Source organism: Diaporthe batatas (genome assembly GCF_019321695.1).
Source record: "Diaporthe batatas strain CRI 302-4 chromosome Unknown Contig00013, whole genome shotgun sequence".
Lineage (NCBI taxonomy): Eukaryota > Fungi > Ascomycota > Sordariomycetes > Diaporthales > Diaporthaceae > Diaporthe > Diaporthe batatas.
This window is the reverse complement of record NW_025408560.1, coordinates 1,906,495-1,925,399: the sequence shown is the minus strand read 5'-3', so window position 1 is coordinate 1,925,399 and position 18,905 is coordinate 1,906,495. Positions and strand designations below refer to the sequence as shown.

General features: G+C 39.1%; 4 protein-coding genes across 4 annotated transcripts; 2 read left to right on the top strand and 2 right to left on the bottom strand.

Annotated features, from left to right (window-relative positions):
• Positions 1-7,421: 7,421 nt before the first annotated feature.
• On the bottom strand, positions 7,422-8,749 carry KVR01_010659 (uncharacterized protein). Its single transcript, XM_044788996.1, has 5 exons — positions 8,699-8,749; positions 8,409-8,582; positions 8,177-8,353; positions 7,826-8,120; positions 7,422-7,724 (listed from the first exon to the last, which is right to left on the bottom strand). The coding sequence occupies exons 2-5, from the start codon at positions 8,499-8,501 to the stop codon at positions 7,693-7,695; spliced, it is 597 nt and encodes a 198-aa protein (XP_044640818.1). The 5' UTR covers positions 8,502-8,582; positions 8,699-8,749; the 3' UTR covers positions 7,422-7,692.
• Positions 8,750-11,329: 2,580 nt separating this feature from the next.
• Positions 11,330-12,674, bottom strand: KVR01_010600 (uncharacterized protein). The gene has a single exon (XM_044781225.1). The coding sequence runs from the start codon at positions 12,499-12,501 to the stop codon at positions 11,488-11,490; it is 1,014 nt and encodes a 337-aa protein (XP_044640759.1). The 5' UTR covers positions 12,502-12,674; the 3' UTR covers positions 11,330-11,487.
• Positions 12,675-12,886: 212 nt separating this feature from the next.
• Positions 12,887-15,996, top strand: KVR01_010556 (uncharacterized protein). The gene is made up of 5 exons (XM_044786775.1): positions 12,887-13,635; positions 13,721-13,974; positions 14,059-14,193; positions 14,279-14,452; positions 14,553-15,996. Exons 1-5 carry the CDS (start codon positions 13,257-13,259, stop codon positions 15,201-15,203), a joined length of 1,593 nt encoding a protein of 530 aa, XP_044640715.1. The 5' UTR covers positions 12,887-13,256; the 3' UTR covers positions 15,204-15,996.
• A 526-nt stretch (positions 15,997-16,522) lies between these two features.
• On the top strand, positions 16,523-18,715 carry KVR01_010608 (uncharacterized protein). The gene is made up of 2 exons (XM_044791128.1): positions 16,523-17,373; positions 17,499-18,715. The coding sequence occupies exons 1-2, from the start codon at positions 17,168-17,170 to the stop codon at positions 18,427-18,429; spliced, it is 1,137 nt and encodes a 378-aa protein (XP_044640767.1). The 5' UTR covers positions 16,523-17,167; the 3' UTR covers positions 18,430-18,715.
• Positions 18,716-18,905: the final 190 nt, after the last annotated feature.

Below are 18,905 nucleotides of genomic sequence, written 5' to 3'. Positions count from 1 at the left end.
TCTAATTTATTTAAATCTCTTTTAAACTTTTTAACTTTAATATTTTTAAAAGAGTTAAAACTTTATATTTCTTAATCTTAAGTTTAAAATTTTTATAAATCTTAATATACTTTAAATTAAATTTATAATTTCTTAACTTCTTTAAAAATATATTAACTATTTTAAATATTAATAACTTTCTTTAAAATAAAAGTTTATCTTTATATAATTATAAATCTAATTATTAATAGTTATTTTTCTTCTATTTATAAACTATTAAAACTATAAACTTAAATAATAAAGTATAGTTACCTTATTTAATTATTTTTAATTTAGTAGATTATATAGTAGGCTAAGTAACTACTTTTAAATAGTTTTACTTATAATATAGTAGAGCTAATAGTCTTTTAGGTTTATTAGATAGGTATTTACTTAAGTAGAGCTAAAACTTTAATTAAAGGAATAATAGCTTTTATCTTTACTATTTTAACTAACTTATATATACCTAAATTATATAATAATATTATATATAATACTTAATAGTATTAAAATAAATAACCTATAATCTATAATAACTTTAACTTTTAATAAACTAATTTATATTAAAACTAATAATACTAACTTAAATAAAATAAATATAATTTAATATATTAATATAGAAAGGTATCTTTTAATAATAAATAGTATTATAAATAATTATAAAGTTATTATAAAAGTTTTATATAATAAATTAAACTAAATTAATTTTTAAAAATATATTATATTTTATTCTTTTAAAACCTTAATTATTTATTTTTAATTTAATAATAAAATTAAATAAAATATAAATAATTTATACTTTAATTTATTAATTTAAAATATAATTAAATAAAGTAATTATACTTTATTATTTAAATTTATAATTTTAATAACTTTAATATAAATAAAATAAAAATAATTATTAATAATTAAATTTATAATTATATAAAAATAGATTTTTATTTTAAAAAGTTATTAATATTTAAAATAATTAATATATTTTAAAAAGAATTAAAAATTATAAATTTAATTTAAAATCTATTAAAATCTATAAAAGTTTTAAATTTAAACTTAAAGAATATAAAACTTTAACTTTTTAAAAATAAAAAACTTAAAAATTTAAATTAAATTAAAAATTAAATTAAATCATAATATAATAAAATAATTAAATAAATATTAATTAAAGTTTTATAATTATAAATCTTTTAACTATATATTTAAAAACTTTTAATTAATTTATATTTATATATAAATTAAGTTATATAATATTAATTAATATTAAATTAAATTATTTATAATTTATAATAATTTTAATTATTATTAAATTAATAATATTAATTTAAATTAATTAAATATAATTTACTTTATTATTATAAATTATTTATATTCTTTAATTTTATTATTAAATTAAAATAAATAATTAAAATCTTAAAAATAAAATATAATATATCTTTTAAAAATTAATTTAATTAAGTTTATTATATAAAACTTTAATAAAAACTTTATAATCTACTATATTTATAATACTATTTATTATTAAAAGATACCTTCTTATATTAATATATTAAGCTATACTTATTAAAAGTTAAAGTTATTATAAATTATAAATTACTTAGTTTTAATACTATTAAGTACTATATATAAAGTTATTATATAACTTAAACCTTTTAAATATAAATTAATTAAAATAAATAAAAATAAAGCTATTATTCTTTAAAGAATATATATAAATTTTAACTTTATTTAAATAAATATTTATTTAATAAACTTAAAAACTATTTATTTTATAAATAAAATTATTTAAAATAATTATTTAATTAAACTAAAAGATAATTAAATAAAATAACTATACTTTATTATTTAAATTTATAATTTTAATAAATCTATTATAAATAAAAAATAATTATTAATAATTAAGTTTATAATTATATAAAATAGATTTTTACTTTAAAAAAGTTATTATTATTTAAAATAATTAATATATTTTAAAAATATTAAGAAATTATAAGTTTAATTTAAAGTAAATTAAAATTTAAAAAGTTTTAAATTTAAATTTAAAAGTTTTAATTTAAATTTAATTTATTTAAAAATATTAAATAAATTTAAAAGAATTAAAATAAAATTAAATTAAGTTATAATATAATAAAATAATTAAATAAAAATTAATTAAAAATTATAATTATAAATCTTTTAACTTTATATTTAAAAGAGTTAATTTATTAAGATAAAAGATATTTTTAATAATAAATAATATTATAATTATTATAAAATTATTATAAAAGATTTATAATAATTTAATTAAATTAATTTTAAAAATATATTATATTATATTTTTAAAATTATAATAATATATTTTTAATTTAAAATAAAATTAAAAATATAAATATTTTATAATTTATATAATTATATTTTTATTTTAAATATTTAAGATATTTTAAATATTTATATAAATATAAAAGTAAAAATAAAAGAAGGTAGAAAGAAGGAGGTGAAGAAAGTTATTATATAATTAAAGTTAAAATAAATAGCTATATATAATTTAAAATTATAATTAAATTATACTATAAAAGTTTTATTATAATATATTCTTTATTTTTAAATTATAATTATTTAATAAAATAATATATATAATTAATTATATCTCTTTAATTTATATTTTATAAAGTTATTATTATATATTTTTATATTTAATATTTAATTATAATAAAACTTTTAATATTTTATTGAAATAATACTTTTATAATATTTATATTATAAATTATATAATTAATTAACCTTTATTTTATTTATAACTTCTTTAAATTACTTTTATTTTACTATTATAATATAATTAAAGTAAATATAATAAAATTATAAATAATAAATATTATAATTTAAATTTAATTATATAATTATAATATATTTTTATTACTTTTAAATATTATTATTATTATTAAATTAAATAAAACTTATATTATAAAAATTATAAAATATAAATTAATTTTATATTAAAGTTTTATATTATTATAATTAGTTATCTTATTATTAATATATTAAAATAAAGTATATTAATAAATAGAATATTATAATTAATATATTCTATTTAAGATTAATATTATAAATTTTTTTCTATTAATTATATTTGTATAATTTAAGTAAGATAAAGTTAATTAAAGTCTAAAAGTTTTTATTAATAAAATTTAAGGATATTATTTTATTTAAAAAATAAAATTAATATTTAATATAAAATATAAAATATAATTTTAAAATAAAACTTAAAGTTATATATTATATTAAAATATATATTATAAATTTAGTTTTTATAATACTTTTAATAGTTTATATATAATATATAAGTTATATCTTACTTTAATTATTATATTCTTTAATTACTTTATAAAGTTTTATTATAAATATATAAAGAGATTATATTTAATTATAACTTTTAATATAACTTAATAATATTAATAATTTTCTATATATTACTTATAATAAATTATATATAATATAACTTTTATTTAATATATAAATATTTTATTAAAATAATAAATTAATATTAAATTTAAAATATAATTTATAAATATAAATTTTTATATTTTTATATTAATTGTTTAATAAATTACTTTAAAATATAAATTAAAGTAAATTATTTTAAAATAACTTATTTATTATTTTAATTTATTAAAAGGATAATTTAAATATATTTATTAATTTATAAAGTTTACTTTAATATATATAAAATATATTTTTGAAAAATAAAGTTATATTATTTTAAACTTTTAATAAATTATAATATATTTTTAAAGAATTTATATAATAATAAAGTTTATTTATTTAAATTTAAAGTATAATTATTAATAAGTAGCTAATTATTTATAAAATTATAAATTATTTAAAGTATAATTATAATATTTAAAATAATAAATATTATAATAAATTATTATTATTTTATTAACTTTAAAAAAGAATATAATTAAATTAATTTATTAAATATTATAATAACTTAATTTATTATTAATAGATTATTACTTTTTAAATTATATAATTTATAATTAAAATTAAATATATAAAGATAATTATTGTTGGTACGGGTTATTATGTATGTATATGTAAAGAGTGGTTTGGTTGGTTGAGTTAGTTGAGTTGGTTGAGTTGGATTGTGTAGGAGGGAGGAAGCCAGGCCTGAAGGGCTGGCGACGAGTCCCTCGCTATGGTCTACCAACTAGGGTCACGTGACCCGAACTATCTACTGGTTGCGATTGCCTCTATTCCCACAATTATAATAGATTATAAAGTTCTTATTACTAAAAGTAATCTTTTTATTAAATCTATTAATAATAACGAAAAAATATAATAGAATACTAACTATTTAATAAAGTTCTTAAAGAATTTCTAAATAATATTTATATAATTTTAAAAGTTAAATTAATATATTATTCTAATAATTATTAAAAAATATCCTTAAAAATAAACTAATATTCTACTTAAATATAATATATAAAATTTTAAATAAACTTATAAATATATTTTTTTTTCTACTTATTATTAAACTACTAATTAATTATAATCTTTATTATATAAAAGAATAAAAGACTTATTTATAATATAATATAAAAGTTCTTTTAATAAATACTTATATTAATATATTTATATAATTATTAATAAACCTAATAAAGAATTAATAATCTTAAAATATAAATAATTAAAAACTTATAAATTAAATTAATTATTTATAATTAAAAATAAATTAAAATTAATTATATTATTATATAATTAAAGTTATATAATAATTTTATATTTTAATTATAATATAAAGAAACGTTATTTATAGTTAAAAGAAAGAGAGATATAATTATTAAAATTATATAAAAAGAGAATAAACTTTTATATTTTTTAATAAATATAATATTCTTTAAATAAATATTATAAAATATAGTAAAGTATTTAAATTAATAAGTTAAATATACCTATTATATAACTATTAAATTTAAATATAAATTTATATTTTTAATTTTTAAAGAGATATATATTACTTTTAATAATTTTTTAATTCTTAAAAATATAATAAGCTTCATTTACCGCTTAAAACACCTTAATACCTACTATATTTATAATAACTAGCATTATATATCACTATATATACACTTTATTATCTACTTATACAAGTCTTAAATTAACTTCTTATATTTTAAACTTAATTAAAAAGATATATTTTTATTTAATACTTTTTTAAAGTTTATTAACTTTTATAAATATTTATTATAAAAAGGGAAATAAAGATAAAGTAACTATCCTTAATATATTAATTTAAATTAAGACGGCACTACCTTTTATATAAAGGGAAAGGTTTAAAGGGATTATAAAGGGAAGGTTTAAGTCTTAGAGGGTGTGGGTGAATGGACCACACTAGATGACTACCTAGGTAAGCAGTAGGCAGCTAGTAGGGCCCCTAATCACCCACACACACACACTTATAATACTCTTTATAAATAAAAAAGTTATTACTTTTAAAAATAGTAAATTTATATTATTTAAAGTTTTATATTAATTGTTTTTATAAGAAATCTTTATTATTATTATACTTTTTATTTTTTTTAAAAAAAGGTAATTAATTTATTTATAAATAAAGTTTTATTTAAAATTATAATATTTTAAAATAAATAATAAATATTATAATATTTAACGTAAAGTATATTAATAATATTAAGTTAAATAGCTTTTTAAATTTACTTTTAAAGATAGAAGTTATATAATAAAAGTAATATTTAAGTTTATTTTATTTAATAATTTAATAAGTTTTTAAATCTTTAAAAGTTAAAGTAAATACTTTATAATTACTATTTTATATAAATTAATAGAAATTAAAATTTAAATATATTTAAATTTTAAAAGCTTTAATATTAATAAAATATTAATAGAAATTAAAATTAAAATATTTATTATTAATTAATAAGTTATTTATAATTATTATAAGGAGTTTTAAAAATTAATTATAAATAAAAATATTAATAGTTAGGTAATAAAGTTAATAAATTTATTTATTAAAGAATTTACTTAACGTATTATTTAAACTTATATAAAAGTTATATAAATAAAGATATAATAGTTATATAATTATATTTAAATATAATTTATATATTTTATTTAAATTATAATTTAAATAAATACTTTTATTATTATTTTTAAATAGAAATCTTTTAATATCCTTTATTATAAAGTTTAAATAACTTAAATAATTTAAAAGTAATATCTTTATTTATTTAAAAATATTAACCTATAAAAGTAATATAATTAAACACCCTTTTATTATAATAATATAAATATAATTATTTTTATAAGCTTAATAATATAATTTATATAGTTTTAAAATACTATACTACTATTCTACTTATTATTAAAACTTCTATTTAAATATTAAATAACAATATTTTCTAAAAGTTTACACTTAATATTAAGCTCTATAATAAGTGCTAGAGCCTAATCTCTAAGAGTACTATACCTAGGCTTTAATAGTTATATAATGGCTAATATCGCCCAGTGCGAGTGTATTCTAGGTGTTGACCACAATCGGGCCAATTTGTACGGCTGGTTCAAGCGGCTGCTTCCAGATACACGGCTAGAGCTCTCCCAACTCTCTGTGTCCTCGGTAGATCTGTTTCACAACCCCCCATACGGAGATCATAACTTCACTTCTTAGTGAGCGGTTGCGTTTCCAATCCCCCATACATATAAAATGTACATGGTGCCTTCATACAGTAGTGAGCGCTCAAGACCCAGCACTCAGAAAAAATACAATGCCAATTTCCATAAAAGGACAATACAGTATGCCTGTGGGCACATGGCCTAAGCTCACTTCTTAGTGAATCACGAACAATATGGAGCCGCACGCTCTCTATCATTCAGGACAATGGTGATCCTAAATACCACTATATTCCTTGGCAAATACTAAATTATTGCTTTGAGGAACTTGAAATCTCACCAACTGACAACCTTTGTGGTTGCCCCTGCTCATCACACGAACCACTCGGTAGGGATGCCCAAGGACTGCTGCTCAACAACCGGGTGCCCGTAAACACACGTCGCATCCGAGCAATCTTTGTCTGGATCTCGATCTGCCTTCCGGTTCTTGTAACACCGCCCAAGTCGTGCCAACGACCACAATGCGTCAAACTCCTCGTCTATAAGTGGCCGATGATAGTGATTGCGCTTGCACGAAGGCAGAACACATTCCCCGCGAAGGAAGAAGTGAAAGCACAAAGTCCCTTTTTTAAGTCTCTCAACAATTACCTAATTCACGTCCAGCGGTCTGTCAATTCAACGGCCACTTTGTTTTGTTAATACCGGCCCGAGTCTATCTGTCTATGCGAAAGGATTGTGGTGCGGCCTCTTCGGTATTTCTAGCTCCACCGGTAGTCCTTGTTCTACTATCACGAGTGTCGAGGAGTGGTTGCCAGGGTCAAGAGGACGTCCTGCCGCTGCAGGCATGGTACATTACAACGCTAATCCTAACGAAACGGCAAATGGCGTTAACCGCTTCATCTTGTTGAAAACCAAGCCAAATTTTGTCTTTTTTAGACCGAGATCCCTAATAGCTAGCAGGAATGTATTTCCCTCTAGCAGCGTAATGCGCTCCGCAACACGCTTGTTTCCGACAAACTATCCCAAAAACGGTGCGTAACCAGAATCGTGCCCACACCCAAGCACGAAATATTTACACTAAAAACTTTCCAGGAAAAACTCGATACTTTCTAGTATCACAAAGTAATTATGAGCAGCCGGTATTTAATGAAAATGGTGAAAGATGCAGGTAAGGGGAATAGTAAGGATAATAGAAATTGATGTATCTTACCTCGGACTTTGAGATCCGCCCGTTCCTTTCCGGGCCCAACATCCACAAAATCGAAAAAAGCCTGTCGACTGCTGAAACCAGCGGCAAACTCCCTTAACTGGCTGGCACTCTTCAGCCGTCCATCACGCTCGAGCGCCGCACCTAGCCCGCTCACGTTCGCAAACGCCCTCACCAAGATGTCAACCTCGTCGGGCTCGTCTATTACTCCTCGCACATACTGCTTCAATGCAGCGAGGAGTGCATCTGCCCCAGTTTCGCCGCCCTTCGCCCCACTCGTAATGAACTTGTCAAGAAACTACGACATTATAAGCTAAGCACCTGTTCCTGACGTTATACTGCGGCTCTACTTACCACGTAGTCATCCCCGTCGGCGTCGATCAACGCAACCACAAACGGCCGTCTGCGCTGCCGCTCCCTGCTCTCTTGGACCTCCTGCTGAAGACGTCTTCTCGCTTCGCGCTCATTGTCTAGGTCTAATTTTGTCTGCCGCAAGAGGGTTTTCGTCGTGTCCAATTCATTCAGGAGCTCCTGCCATCAGGTATATCAATACGTCATCCGCAACAAGCACCTAAACAGGACATACCTCTATCAGCCCTGCGCCTAGATCAACGTCTCGGGCGACACTCGTTCGAATGTCGGCGAAACGACCACGGTACGCTCCTAGTGCCACCTCCATCGTGATGGAAGAAGCATTGGTGTTCGAGGAGGGACGCGCACACGCAGGCCGGCCACATCAAATTTGCAGAGGTAGAGTTCGCTACAAGGGAAAGTATATCAAAGTTAGCCCCAGGTTCCTTGCTTTATTTTTACACACGCCGATGGCAAGTCATGACAAGGTTTCAAGGGGCAGGGAATTGACCCATCTTTGCTTACCAAGTGGCTTGGTCGTCGCACGTGAAGCGGCTTGCCCGCGTGGGGTTGTTGGTGGGATTTTTTGGGGAGAATAGTACTGGTGGCGGGGCCGAGTGGCCATCTAACATCAGACGTACACGTGATGGCGTTTGTACTACATGAAGTTTGAAAAAGCAAAAATACAGCGCACAAGCATATCGAAGTTCTCCCAGCCAAGATGTAAAATTATTTAGCAGTAGCTTTCGTCCCAATTCACATGTGAAGCTGTTATTTGTTGACGAGAGTAGGCGGCCACGCCATCAACTCAACTAGGATGGCTCTCACTATCCATCATCTACCGGAAAAGCTGTTTTGCAATGTATAGGAATCACAGACGAGGCTAAGAATCATCGCCATTGACGGCGCCGTTGACCAGAATCGTCGATATCAGTAGCCCATAGACGAACATATCATAAGTAAACGGATACAACTTCTTCAGAAGGCCAATGACTGCCCCGTAGTCCCTGGCACCATCCCGGTCGCGGAAAAGTGTTGATGATCACGCCCTGGAGTCCTCTAGGTGCTGTCGATTCGCAGAATCTGCCATCGATCTCAGCCCGATATTCAACCTTTTCATATCATTTTCCACCTGTTCGATGATGGGTTCAAAGAATTGATTGAGACTGCAAGAATGGGCGCGTGCGACTTTCCGGCGCAATATGCTGCCGGCTTCAGCCCAGGCGGGCGATTGCATCTCGCGGACACCTTCTATAAGCTCTGCCACACTGTACCCATGGAATGGCCGTGTTGGCTTTGGGAAGTAGAGGCCTTGCTTGATCATCGAGGTGAGAAGACTTCCCAGCAAAATCGAAGTACACTGAGATGAGCAGCAATTCCGAACCGTGAAGTATTGGACAAGACTGTGATATTTGGTGATGATGCATTGCACCGCGTCCTGTCGATGTCGATCGATCAAGTCTATAGTTGTTAGCCGCAGGGTCTTTCTCCTCATATATAAACGTACCAATCATCCTTCCGGGCAAGGGAAGATCAAGTGTCTGCAGAGGCCCACGTGCCTCCTTTACCACACAATGCAGCATTTCGTCAATAGTTGGGCCCTGGTTGAACACGTATGATATGCAAAGATGCAAGATCAAATCTCTGGAAAGTTGAGGGGAGTGGTGTTTCCAAGTTTGTAAATTTTCGATCCATGTGTCGGAGAAGAACTTGACCGTGTCATGACACTGATAGTAGTCGACAACCACAGCAATTTTTGCAAGCAGCTCAAGAGGTACAGACCGGGGTACTCTCCGACTTCTGCCGTGTATTATATCCATGATGATTTCGAAAGCGTCAGTGTCCCAGTCGCTAGCATCGAGGGTGTAGTAAGAACCAGATGTCAAAGTGCTTTCTTTCCACTTGCCGTCCAACATGGTCTTGAACACGGCAGAGGCTGATTTCAGGTGCTTGGAGGAAAGTCGATAGTATTTAGCCGAGCACGGCGCAATGTTGGTAGTCACCCCCAACGACTCATCTCCATTCGATTTTATACACCATTTACTCATTTACAGCTGTTATGATACTTTCCTCAAAGTCAAACATGTCATACGAGTTTGGGGGGGATGCAGGGTGCTCTCTGCTATCCCGCCGCATCTTTTAGAATCATGCCTGAACCCTCCTATAACCGCAACCTCCTTAAGGATCGAGCCGGAGATCAAAGACAGACTGAAGTTGTTCGAATACTTCATCGACCAAGGAGTTTCGGTGAGTCCTGGTTCGTGCCTTGCAGCACTCATTTGTGCGGGCGGCCGATCGCAACTTGTCGAGAAAATGGTGTATTCTGGAGCGGACTTGAACGCCTACAATTCCCGGTCCTTGTATGGGCAAATACCAGCCCTGGGCAGAGGACTGATGGATAAATGCACTCCTCTACAGGCCGCATGTGGTCGGGGTGACGAGCCTCTGGTTCGCTTGCTTCTGGAAGCAGGATCCAACGTGAATAGCCGCGCATGCGGCGGGGGTGGCAGTAAGACGGCGCTGCAAGCTATTTGCTCCTGGGACACTGCCACCGAGGAAGAGTACGACCGTAAAATAAGAATATGCAAACTGCTCATCAGCCACGGTGCAGATATCAACGGCGCTCCATGCAGGATTCGGGGATACACTGCTCTGCAGCACGCGGCAATGCTAGGCCATCTGGAGATAGCTGCTCTCCTGCTACGAAACGGCGCTCGCGTCAACGCCCCTCCGTGTGGACCAGGCGGAGCACTGGAACTTGCTTTGGATCTTGCAGCCCGGTATTCCCGTCTCGACATGGTCAAATTCCTTCTCAACGCCAATGCTCTAAGCAAATATCGCGGAAGGACTGGGTACGATGGTGCCATCAAAATAGCCGAGGGCAACACTAATACCATCCCTATAGCAAATCTGATTCGCGAGCATGCTGCCAACAACGTGGCATTGAATCTGATAAATCCCGAGGTCTTGAAACCACAGGAGGATTATCGCATCTATGGATACGTTACTCTTAGGGATTATTACTACCCGGAATTCGCGGAGGAGGACTGCACCATATCTTCTCTTTGCAGGGGATGTAGATGAGAAGCTTCAGACGGAGAGCTCACGGACGAGCCGAAGGCCCTATGTTATCAGGGTGATCTGGAACCTGTTACATAGTCGTTGCGTATTGCGGTATTGGAACTATATATTTCACTTCTCCGTACCTCGCCCTCGTCCCTCAAAAGACTGCTCAAGTACCTAGTAATACAAAAACACTGTTCATTACAAGATGTAAACGCTAGTATTGTGCCTGAATTATATATTCTATCGCCTCAATCCTCCACTGATGCCTCTTGGGGATCTAGCACACGAGTGGGGCCAGACTCGGAGTCATCACCTGAAAGCGGTGCTTCTGGAAGAGCCTCAGGCAGAGCAGGGTCTGCAGGCCGAGATGGCGGCTTGGATGACGGCTTAGGACCCAACTCCTGTATCAACTCGTTGATGTCACGCTCATGCAACCATGACATTCCCGGCAGTATGCCCCAGTCATCGATCCATAATCCCTCACTGACCCACTTGTCCTTGACCAGCGTGTATGCCTGGGTGTTGATATCCGCAGGATACTTCTTGACAGGGTCTTCATGCCCTGCCTCGCGTGATATCTCTTCCAGCAGCCGGTCACGCTCCCGAGACACCTGGTAGTTGAACTGGTGAACAGGGCGCGAGAGCTCGCGCTTCCGCAGGCGCTCTGCGCGCCGCTCAGCGCTCTGGCGCGCCTCCTCATCCGTCTTCTGCCGCTTCCTCTTGGCGCCGAACCGGAATTCCTCAGGGGGGCACAGGTCGTCGTCGTCGTCCTCCTCCTCATCGAACGGCACCTCGTGCAGCCACCGCGGGTCCATGAGGGGCACGTTCTGGACCTTGTCGCCGAACCGCCTGACGTTCTCCTCGTACCACCTGGGGTTCCAGATGCCCTGCTCGACCCAGCGCTCCCTCACCCTGTCGGCCGCCACGCCGTCCGGGCTGTTGCCCACGCCGACGTGCTCGCCCGCCCGCTCTATGCGCTGGCACTCCTCCCGCCTCTGCGCCTCGAACTGGCCGATGGTCGAGGACGCGTGCCAGTCGTGGTACAGCTTGCTCACGCGCGCGTTGTAGTCGTCCAGCTCCTCGTTTGCTGGCGCGGGGCTCGCCGTGCGTGTGGTGGTTCCTGACCTTGAGCGGCATGAGGGCGGACCCTCGCTGAAGCGTCGCTCTCTGTCTTGGTCGAACTGATCTGGGTCCTCGGCGAGTGCTGCGAGGGCACGATGCGCCTGGAAGAGCCCCTCGCCCCTCACCGATTCAGCGGCCATGAGAGGTCGTCGAAGGGCTGGTTCCTCTGGCTGTCCGTGGGTGTAAGTCTTAGTCGAGGAGATATGGTGATAGCCTGGAATCCTGGTGGGAAGGAAGTGGGAGGGACAAAATTTGAAGGCGAAGGCTTGCCCAGGTATGACGAATGCCCTCTTGGTGAAGGGTTCAAGGTTGCCGGGTCGCAGCCTGTTTGTAGCTGCTGTAGGCCGCATGCCAGGGGCCTAGCGTAAAACATGTGGGTCTGCAGCGCTTGACAGACCAACCACATCCCTCAACCCTCCCGTGTGGGTCCCGTCACCACTTACACGCCATATTAACCATTATGATAGCCACCTGCAGGTCAACATTCCCGGTCACCAACACGCTCGGCTAAAAATGGAAGTGTAGCAGACCTCCAGTATTGGCCAGCTGAAACTGCAGCTGTTGGTCTGACGGCTCTGGGCAGCCAGTGCTGGCCAGCCCTCCCATTCTGCCTCACATCGTCCGCGCCTGAAGTCTCCCGATGGGGGCGAGATCCTGTGCGCGAGGATGCCTCTGGCCCAGATAAATGTTCTGGGAGCCCGGTCGATCGTTCCTGCGCCGTAACATTTCATTTCCTCATTCCTGTCGAGTTCTGTCAGCGATTCCTCTGTTCTGCTTGATTCAAACCGTGTCAGCTGTCCATTTGCACGCTGTAAATAAACCTTCAAGTTGTCTTTGCCTTGTGATCAATCCCTCTTAGCTTTCTTCGCGAATCTTGATAGCCCCTTTCGTCAACATGTCACGGGCTCATGTGCTATTCTGGTTGCACCCAGAGAGTCCTGCTGCCTACGAAGTCATCAACGACCCGGAAAACGCATACTTGATAGATCGGTCCCACCCATCTCCTTGCTTCGCCATTGGGCATTTCCGGTCTAAGTGCGGGCGGAGAGAAACTCTGGTGACGATAGGAAGGCTCGGGGATATTGTACTCCGGAGCACCACATTCTCAAGGGAGCAATGCTCTTTCGAGATCGACCCCACTACCAATGTCATTATGTTTCATGACTCCTCCAGGGTTGGGACTAGCAATGTTCACGGCCGAGACTCGACCCCCTTTCGCTTTGGGTCTCCCAGGAAAGTCGTGGTCCAACAAGGATTGAACACATACATTGGCAGTGAGTGCAAAGCTATTTCGATACGCAGACTCGGCTTCCCCCCCTACCCACCTTGCACGACAGAAACTAACTGGAAGAATGATAGTGGGAGGTCAAAGGCGCGATATCGTCGTATTCCGGATGCAGTGGCCTCACGCCTCACCAGAAACCCTCAAGCTGGTGGAAGCGAGGGACGTGAGGGCGCTTGCAGTAAACCCCAGATTTTTGCGGACCGACTCGGGCAATACCGAGACGGAAGTGCCGACGAAGGCTCAGACAAGAGTACACTCAGCAAGACCGGAGAGGCCAATGATAAGGTGGGCCAAGATCGACGCGCTCGGGGCTGGAGCCTTCGGAGAGGTAAGTTTTCAGTCCCTAGAAAACGTTGCGCCCTTGGTTATTGTTCCTTATATTCGACTTACTAATGCCCTGTCTGCTTTGAAGGTGATTCGCGCCGTGGACGTGGACACCGGGAGACTGGTGGCAGTCAAGACCGTGAAGATACGACAAGACCAACATAGAGACGCTTCCTTTGCGACGCTAAAGCGAGAGATTGAGACTATTGGCAGAATAGAGCATGTGAGCACTTTACCCAGTGAAGCAGTAGAGAAGTTTGCATGCTCTGCTATGGTGCGTGTAGGGGCTGGGCTAATATGATCACCAGCCATTCGTCGTAGACTGGATATGCTCGCAGGCCAGCATAAACTCCCCGGAAGCGCACATCGTCATGGAGTTGATGAAGGGTAGCCTGTATTCCCTTCTCGGCGGGCAGTGGCTCCCAGTCGAACAACTGAACTCAGTCACGAACCTGGTGCTCACCCACATGCTACAGGCCCTGGTAAGCCAACACGTCGATGGGGTGAAAATGAGCCGGAGGCACCCCGTGCGCAAAGAATATATACCCCTAACGCTGACTTCTCCCCCCCCCCCCCGAACAGGACTGCCTAGCATCGGAGGACATAATCCACCGCGACGTCAAGCCAGAAAACATCCTATACACGCACGGCCCAGACGGCAAGCCCGTCTTCAAGCTGGGCGACTTTGGCGTCTGCAACCACGCCGCACAGGCGCAGACACAGAGCGGGACGGCGATCTACATGGCGCCGGAGTTCTGGTCGCCGCAGGGGCAGGGGCAAGGGGAGAGGGCGCAGACGACCAAGGCGGACACCTGGTCGCTGCTCGTGGTGCTGCTGTGGGTGTACGACTTCAGGGGGTTCCGGCGCGAGGCGTACGGCGCCGGCTTCAACCTCTCCACGGTGCCCCAGCGCGCCGCGGAGGCCACGGCGCCGGGCCAGCGCCTGCACCAGCTGGCGCCGATGGCGCGGCGCGACCCGGGGCGGCGCGCGTCGGCCGCGCAGATGATGGTGCTGCTGGATATGTTCTCGCAGGAGCCCAAGGCCATCCTGTGCAGCCACGGCAAGGACCCAGGCAAGATCCCGGCGCTGTCTGCGGACGAGACGCCTCCGCCTGTGCATGTGCCTGTGCCTGTGCCTGCGCCTGTGTCTTCTTCTTCTTCTAGGCTTGCTGGTCGGCGCTCGTCTGGGATGCGTGCTGGTCATGCTTTGGTCCAGACCATGGATCTGGATTAATTACTGGAGTCCCACGGTTATGAGGTTCTCCCGTAAGAGGCTATATCGCCGGACACTGGCTTCTAGGACTCGGAGGTGTTGACATATAGGGGATTGTCCCACGGGAGGTTGGGAGGACACCTGAGCAGAGCTCTTTGTTGTATATTCGGTGTCACTCCACGAGCTTTGCTCGAGTGAGCACCACTCACCATGTGTGGTGCACATGTGGTTCAGCATGAGGGTGGTCCATCGCTCGCTATAATTATCCAACGTCAATGAACACTTGGATGTCTAGCGGCACCTGCTGCTATATCCTATGGTAGGTGACTACATAATGGGACAACTAACGTGCAACAACAAAATGCACAAGCCGTCGTCGTTGTCATCCCTGCAGGAATGAATCCCTGTGTGCTGCATCAAGCAGCTAGAGAGTCACATGGGAGGGAACTTGACACGTTGTTGGTGACCCTAAACAACAAGACAGTGGAATCCAGCCAATTGGTGCGAAATATATCCGCGCTGAAATCAAATGTCTTGGGGGTTGCACATGTAAGTGGTACACGTGCGGTCACGCCCGCCTTTTTCCCACATGCACCACGGACGACATGGACCGGCGGCGGGCGACGAGGACGAGGACGAGGACGAGTTCGATTGGAAAGGAGGAGCCTGCGAGGACAGGACGTGACGTTCACGATCAAAATGGCTGGTCTTTTTCTGGTGAACCGTGTGATTTTTGGGAGGGTGACAGGATCCGATTTGACCGCGTCGGCGCATGTACCAAGCGGAGATTTGGGAGCCTCAAGTCCTACCTGAGTGGGCCCGTCTAATGGTCCCTTCGCATGTGAAATATCCGCAGCGGCAATAAAGAACCTTTCCCATCTTTTTCTTATTTTATTCCCTAGTACAGTATAACGCACTACTTCCCTGGGCAGGGGCAAGGGGGGAAGTGAACAAAAGGCATGACCCGTGGATGCTAGTATTGGGTAGCGGCCTCGTTATGGTAATCTGCCACGCGGAGGTAGCAAAACCAAGGGGTCCAAGTCCTGCATCTTTTTTGTTTGTTCGGGCCGACGTGGTCCATCTGGCAGTTCTGGCAGTTCTGGAACAGAGCTTTCCCCCCCCTGTGGGTCCATTTTAGCCCCCCCGCCGTCGCGAGTGGGAAGGGGGAACAGGAGGAAAAAGCTGGGGCAGGCCGCGGGCGGTGGTGATTGGCGCGGGAGAATGAGATCATGGGTCGGGGTTGAAGCGGCCGAGGGGACAAAGTGCTGCCCCTCGGCAGCTTCTCCCCCAGTCCCCCCTACACTCCAGCACTATAGCAACACGGCTGCAGGGCAGCAGGTGACAGCTTCTGGGGAGAGAGGGCCGCTTTTGTTACCCCACATTGATATAACACAACGGCGCCTGCGGGTAATTCGCCTGACTGGCTTGCTACAGTGGACCTTGCTTTGTTTGTTGTATGGCTGACCTGGCCCCGTTTCCTCTTCTCCCCGGGCCTGGAACATGGTGCCGGCGGTGGCGGCTCGGGGGGGTAGTCACGACCCCATACTACTTACCTCTCCGTGCTACTATCGCCGTGGGTTGACGGATAATACTCCCAGAACTAATCAGGGCCGTCCAGTCCCGCCGTTTGACTCGGTGCATGTACTTCCTATATAATAAAGCTACCCACGCGCCCCCGTGGATGATGTCCACATGCATCCTGCGCGACGCAACCTGACCATCTCGAGTTGACTGTCGACCTACCCGTGGTACTCACTTATTAGTTTACTACCCTTGGGCGCCACCTCTTTTACCGGCTCCTGCCCCACCTTCGCCCATCGTCATCCAAGTCTGGTGTCCGACTCCCAGTCCCTTATTATTAGGCTGCTCCTTCGTCGAGCCCGCCTTTCTCGGCACACTCTCTCATATTCTCCCTGCCTATATATATCTCCCCCTACCGCACCGGCGAACTACACACACACACACACACACACACTACACACACAATGAGTCCCTCGGCAACAGAGGGCGGGGCGCAGAACGGGCACACCAGCGTCATGGCCTCCAAGGCGAACATTGGCGTCTATACCAACCCCGCTCATGACCTGTGGATAAATGAGGCCGAGCCGACACTGGAGAGCGTGCAAAAAGGCGGGCAAGACTTGCGACCAGGACAGGTCACAGTGGCTATCAGGAGCACGGGTATTTGCGGGTACGTCACTTGAACATGAGGCGCGAACTACATATATATTCAGACGAGGCACATATATATATGCCACGGTGCTGGGACGAGACGTGGCGCGCATCTGCTGACAACACGGCCCCCCGGCCACACAGATCAGATATACACTTCTGGCACCACGGGTGCATCGGGCCGATGATCGTGGGCGGCGACCACATCCTGGGCCACGAGTCGGCGGGCGAGGTGATCGCGGTGGCGGCGGACGTGACGAGCCTCAAGGTGGGCGACCGCGTGGCGGTGGAGCCGCAGGTCATCTGCGGCGAGTGCGAGCCGTGCCTGACGGGGCGGTACAACGGGTGCGACAAGGTCGACTTCCTGTCGACGCCGCCGGTGCCGGGGCTGCTGCGGCGCTACGTCAACCACCCGGCGGCGTGGTGCCACAAGATCGGCAGCATGTCGTGGGAGAACGGCGCGATGCTGGAGCCGCTGAGCGTCGCGCTGGCGGGCATCAAGCGCGCGCAGATCACGGTCGGCGACCCGGTGCTGATCTGCGGCGCGGGGCCCATCGGGCTCATCAGCCTGGCCGTCGTCAAGGCCGCGGGGGCGTGCCCTATCGTCATCACGGACATTGACGAGGGCCGGCTGGCGTTCGCGAGGGAGTTCTGCCCGTCGGTCATCACGCACAAGGTCGAGCGGCTGTCGGCCGAGGACTCGGCCAGGGCCATCGTCGATTCCTTTGGCGGCGTCGAGCCGGCGGTGGCGATCGAGTGCACGGGCGTCGAGAGCAGCATCAACGCGGCCATCTGGGCCAGCAAGTTTGGCGGCAAGGTGTTCATCATCGGCGTCGGGCGCAACCAGATCAACATCGAGTTCATGCGCGCCAGCGTGCGCGAGGTCGACATCCAGCTGCAGTACCGCTACTCCAACACGTGGCCGCGGGCCATCCGGCTCATCGAGAACGGCGTCGTCGACCTGTCCAAGCTGGTCACGCACAAGTTCCCGCTCGAGGACGCGCTCAAGGCCTTCAACACCTCTGCCGACCCCAAGACCGGCGCGATCAAGGTCATCATCCAGAGCCTGGACTAGGATTCTGTAGGGCGGGCGGTGGCGTGTGTTGTAATAATGAGACAAATTAGATCCAAACACATGAATGCTGTACTGTGCAATCTGAGCTGGGTTGGTTGTTGGCAAGTCATCATCTCTGTTGGCCAAGCCTCTGTGCACTCCGAGTCGTTGGCAGTTGCACAATGGATGAGTGACTCGAGCATCGGCAGTCAAGACGCCGAGTTCTCTCCGGTTGCCGAATCGAAACCCACTCATACACTGTCAGTAGTAGTATAGCTAAATAAGTGCCACATCGCATTTTTTACTAGAGTACACTCACACTAAATTATTATGACTTGATATTTACACCCTTAGTTTTAAGTATACATTAAAAGACTAACTCTAATCCTAAATAAATTTTCCTTCTTCTTATCTTTTTATATTCTACTGGTATTATATTTAATATATGTAAATTAAAAAAATTAAAAAGTATCATTTTATAATATGAAGAGAGAAGA

Coding starts and splice junctions, on each gene's coding strand:
- KVR01_010608 (XM_044791128.1), top strand. CDS start 17,168: ATGAGTCCCTCGGCAACAGAGGGCGGGGCGCAGAACGGGCACACCAGC. Junction 17,374..17,498: donor AGGAGCACGGGTATTTGCGG/GTACGTCACTTG, acceptor CCGGCCACACAG/ATCAGATATACACTTCTGGC.
- KVR01_010600 (XM_044781225.1), bottom strand. CDS start 12,501: ATGGCCGCTGAATCGGTGAGGGGCGAGGGGCTCTTCCAGGCGCATCGT.
- KVR01_010659 (XM_044788996.1), bottom strand. CDS start 8,501: ATGGAGGTGGCACTAGGAGCGTACCGTGGTCGTTTCGCCGACATTCGA. Junction 8,121..8,176: donor CCGACGGGGATGACTACGTG/GTAAGTAGAGCC, acceptor ATAATGTCGTAG/TTTCTTGACAAGTTCATTAC. Junction 7,725..7,825: donor GGCGGATCTCAAAGTCCGAG/GTAAGATACATC, acceptor TTGTGATACTAG/AAAGTATCGAGTTTTTCCTG.
- KVR01_010556 (XM_044786775.1), top strand. CDS start 13,257: ATGTCACGGGCTCATGTGCTATTCTGGTTGCACCCAGAGAGTCCTGCT. Junction 13,636..13,720: donor ATTGAACACATACATTGGCA/GTGAGTGCAAAG, acceptor GAAGAATGATAG/TGGGAGGTCAAAGGCGCGAT. Junction 13,975..14,058: donor GGGCTGGAGCCTTCGGAGAG/GTAAGTTTTCAG, acceptor TCTGCTTTGAAG/GTGATTCGCGCCGTGGACGT.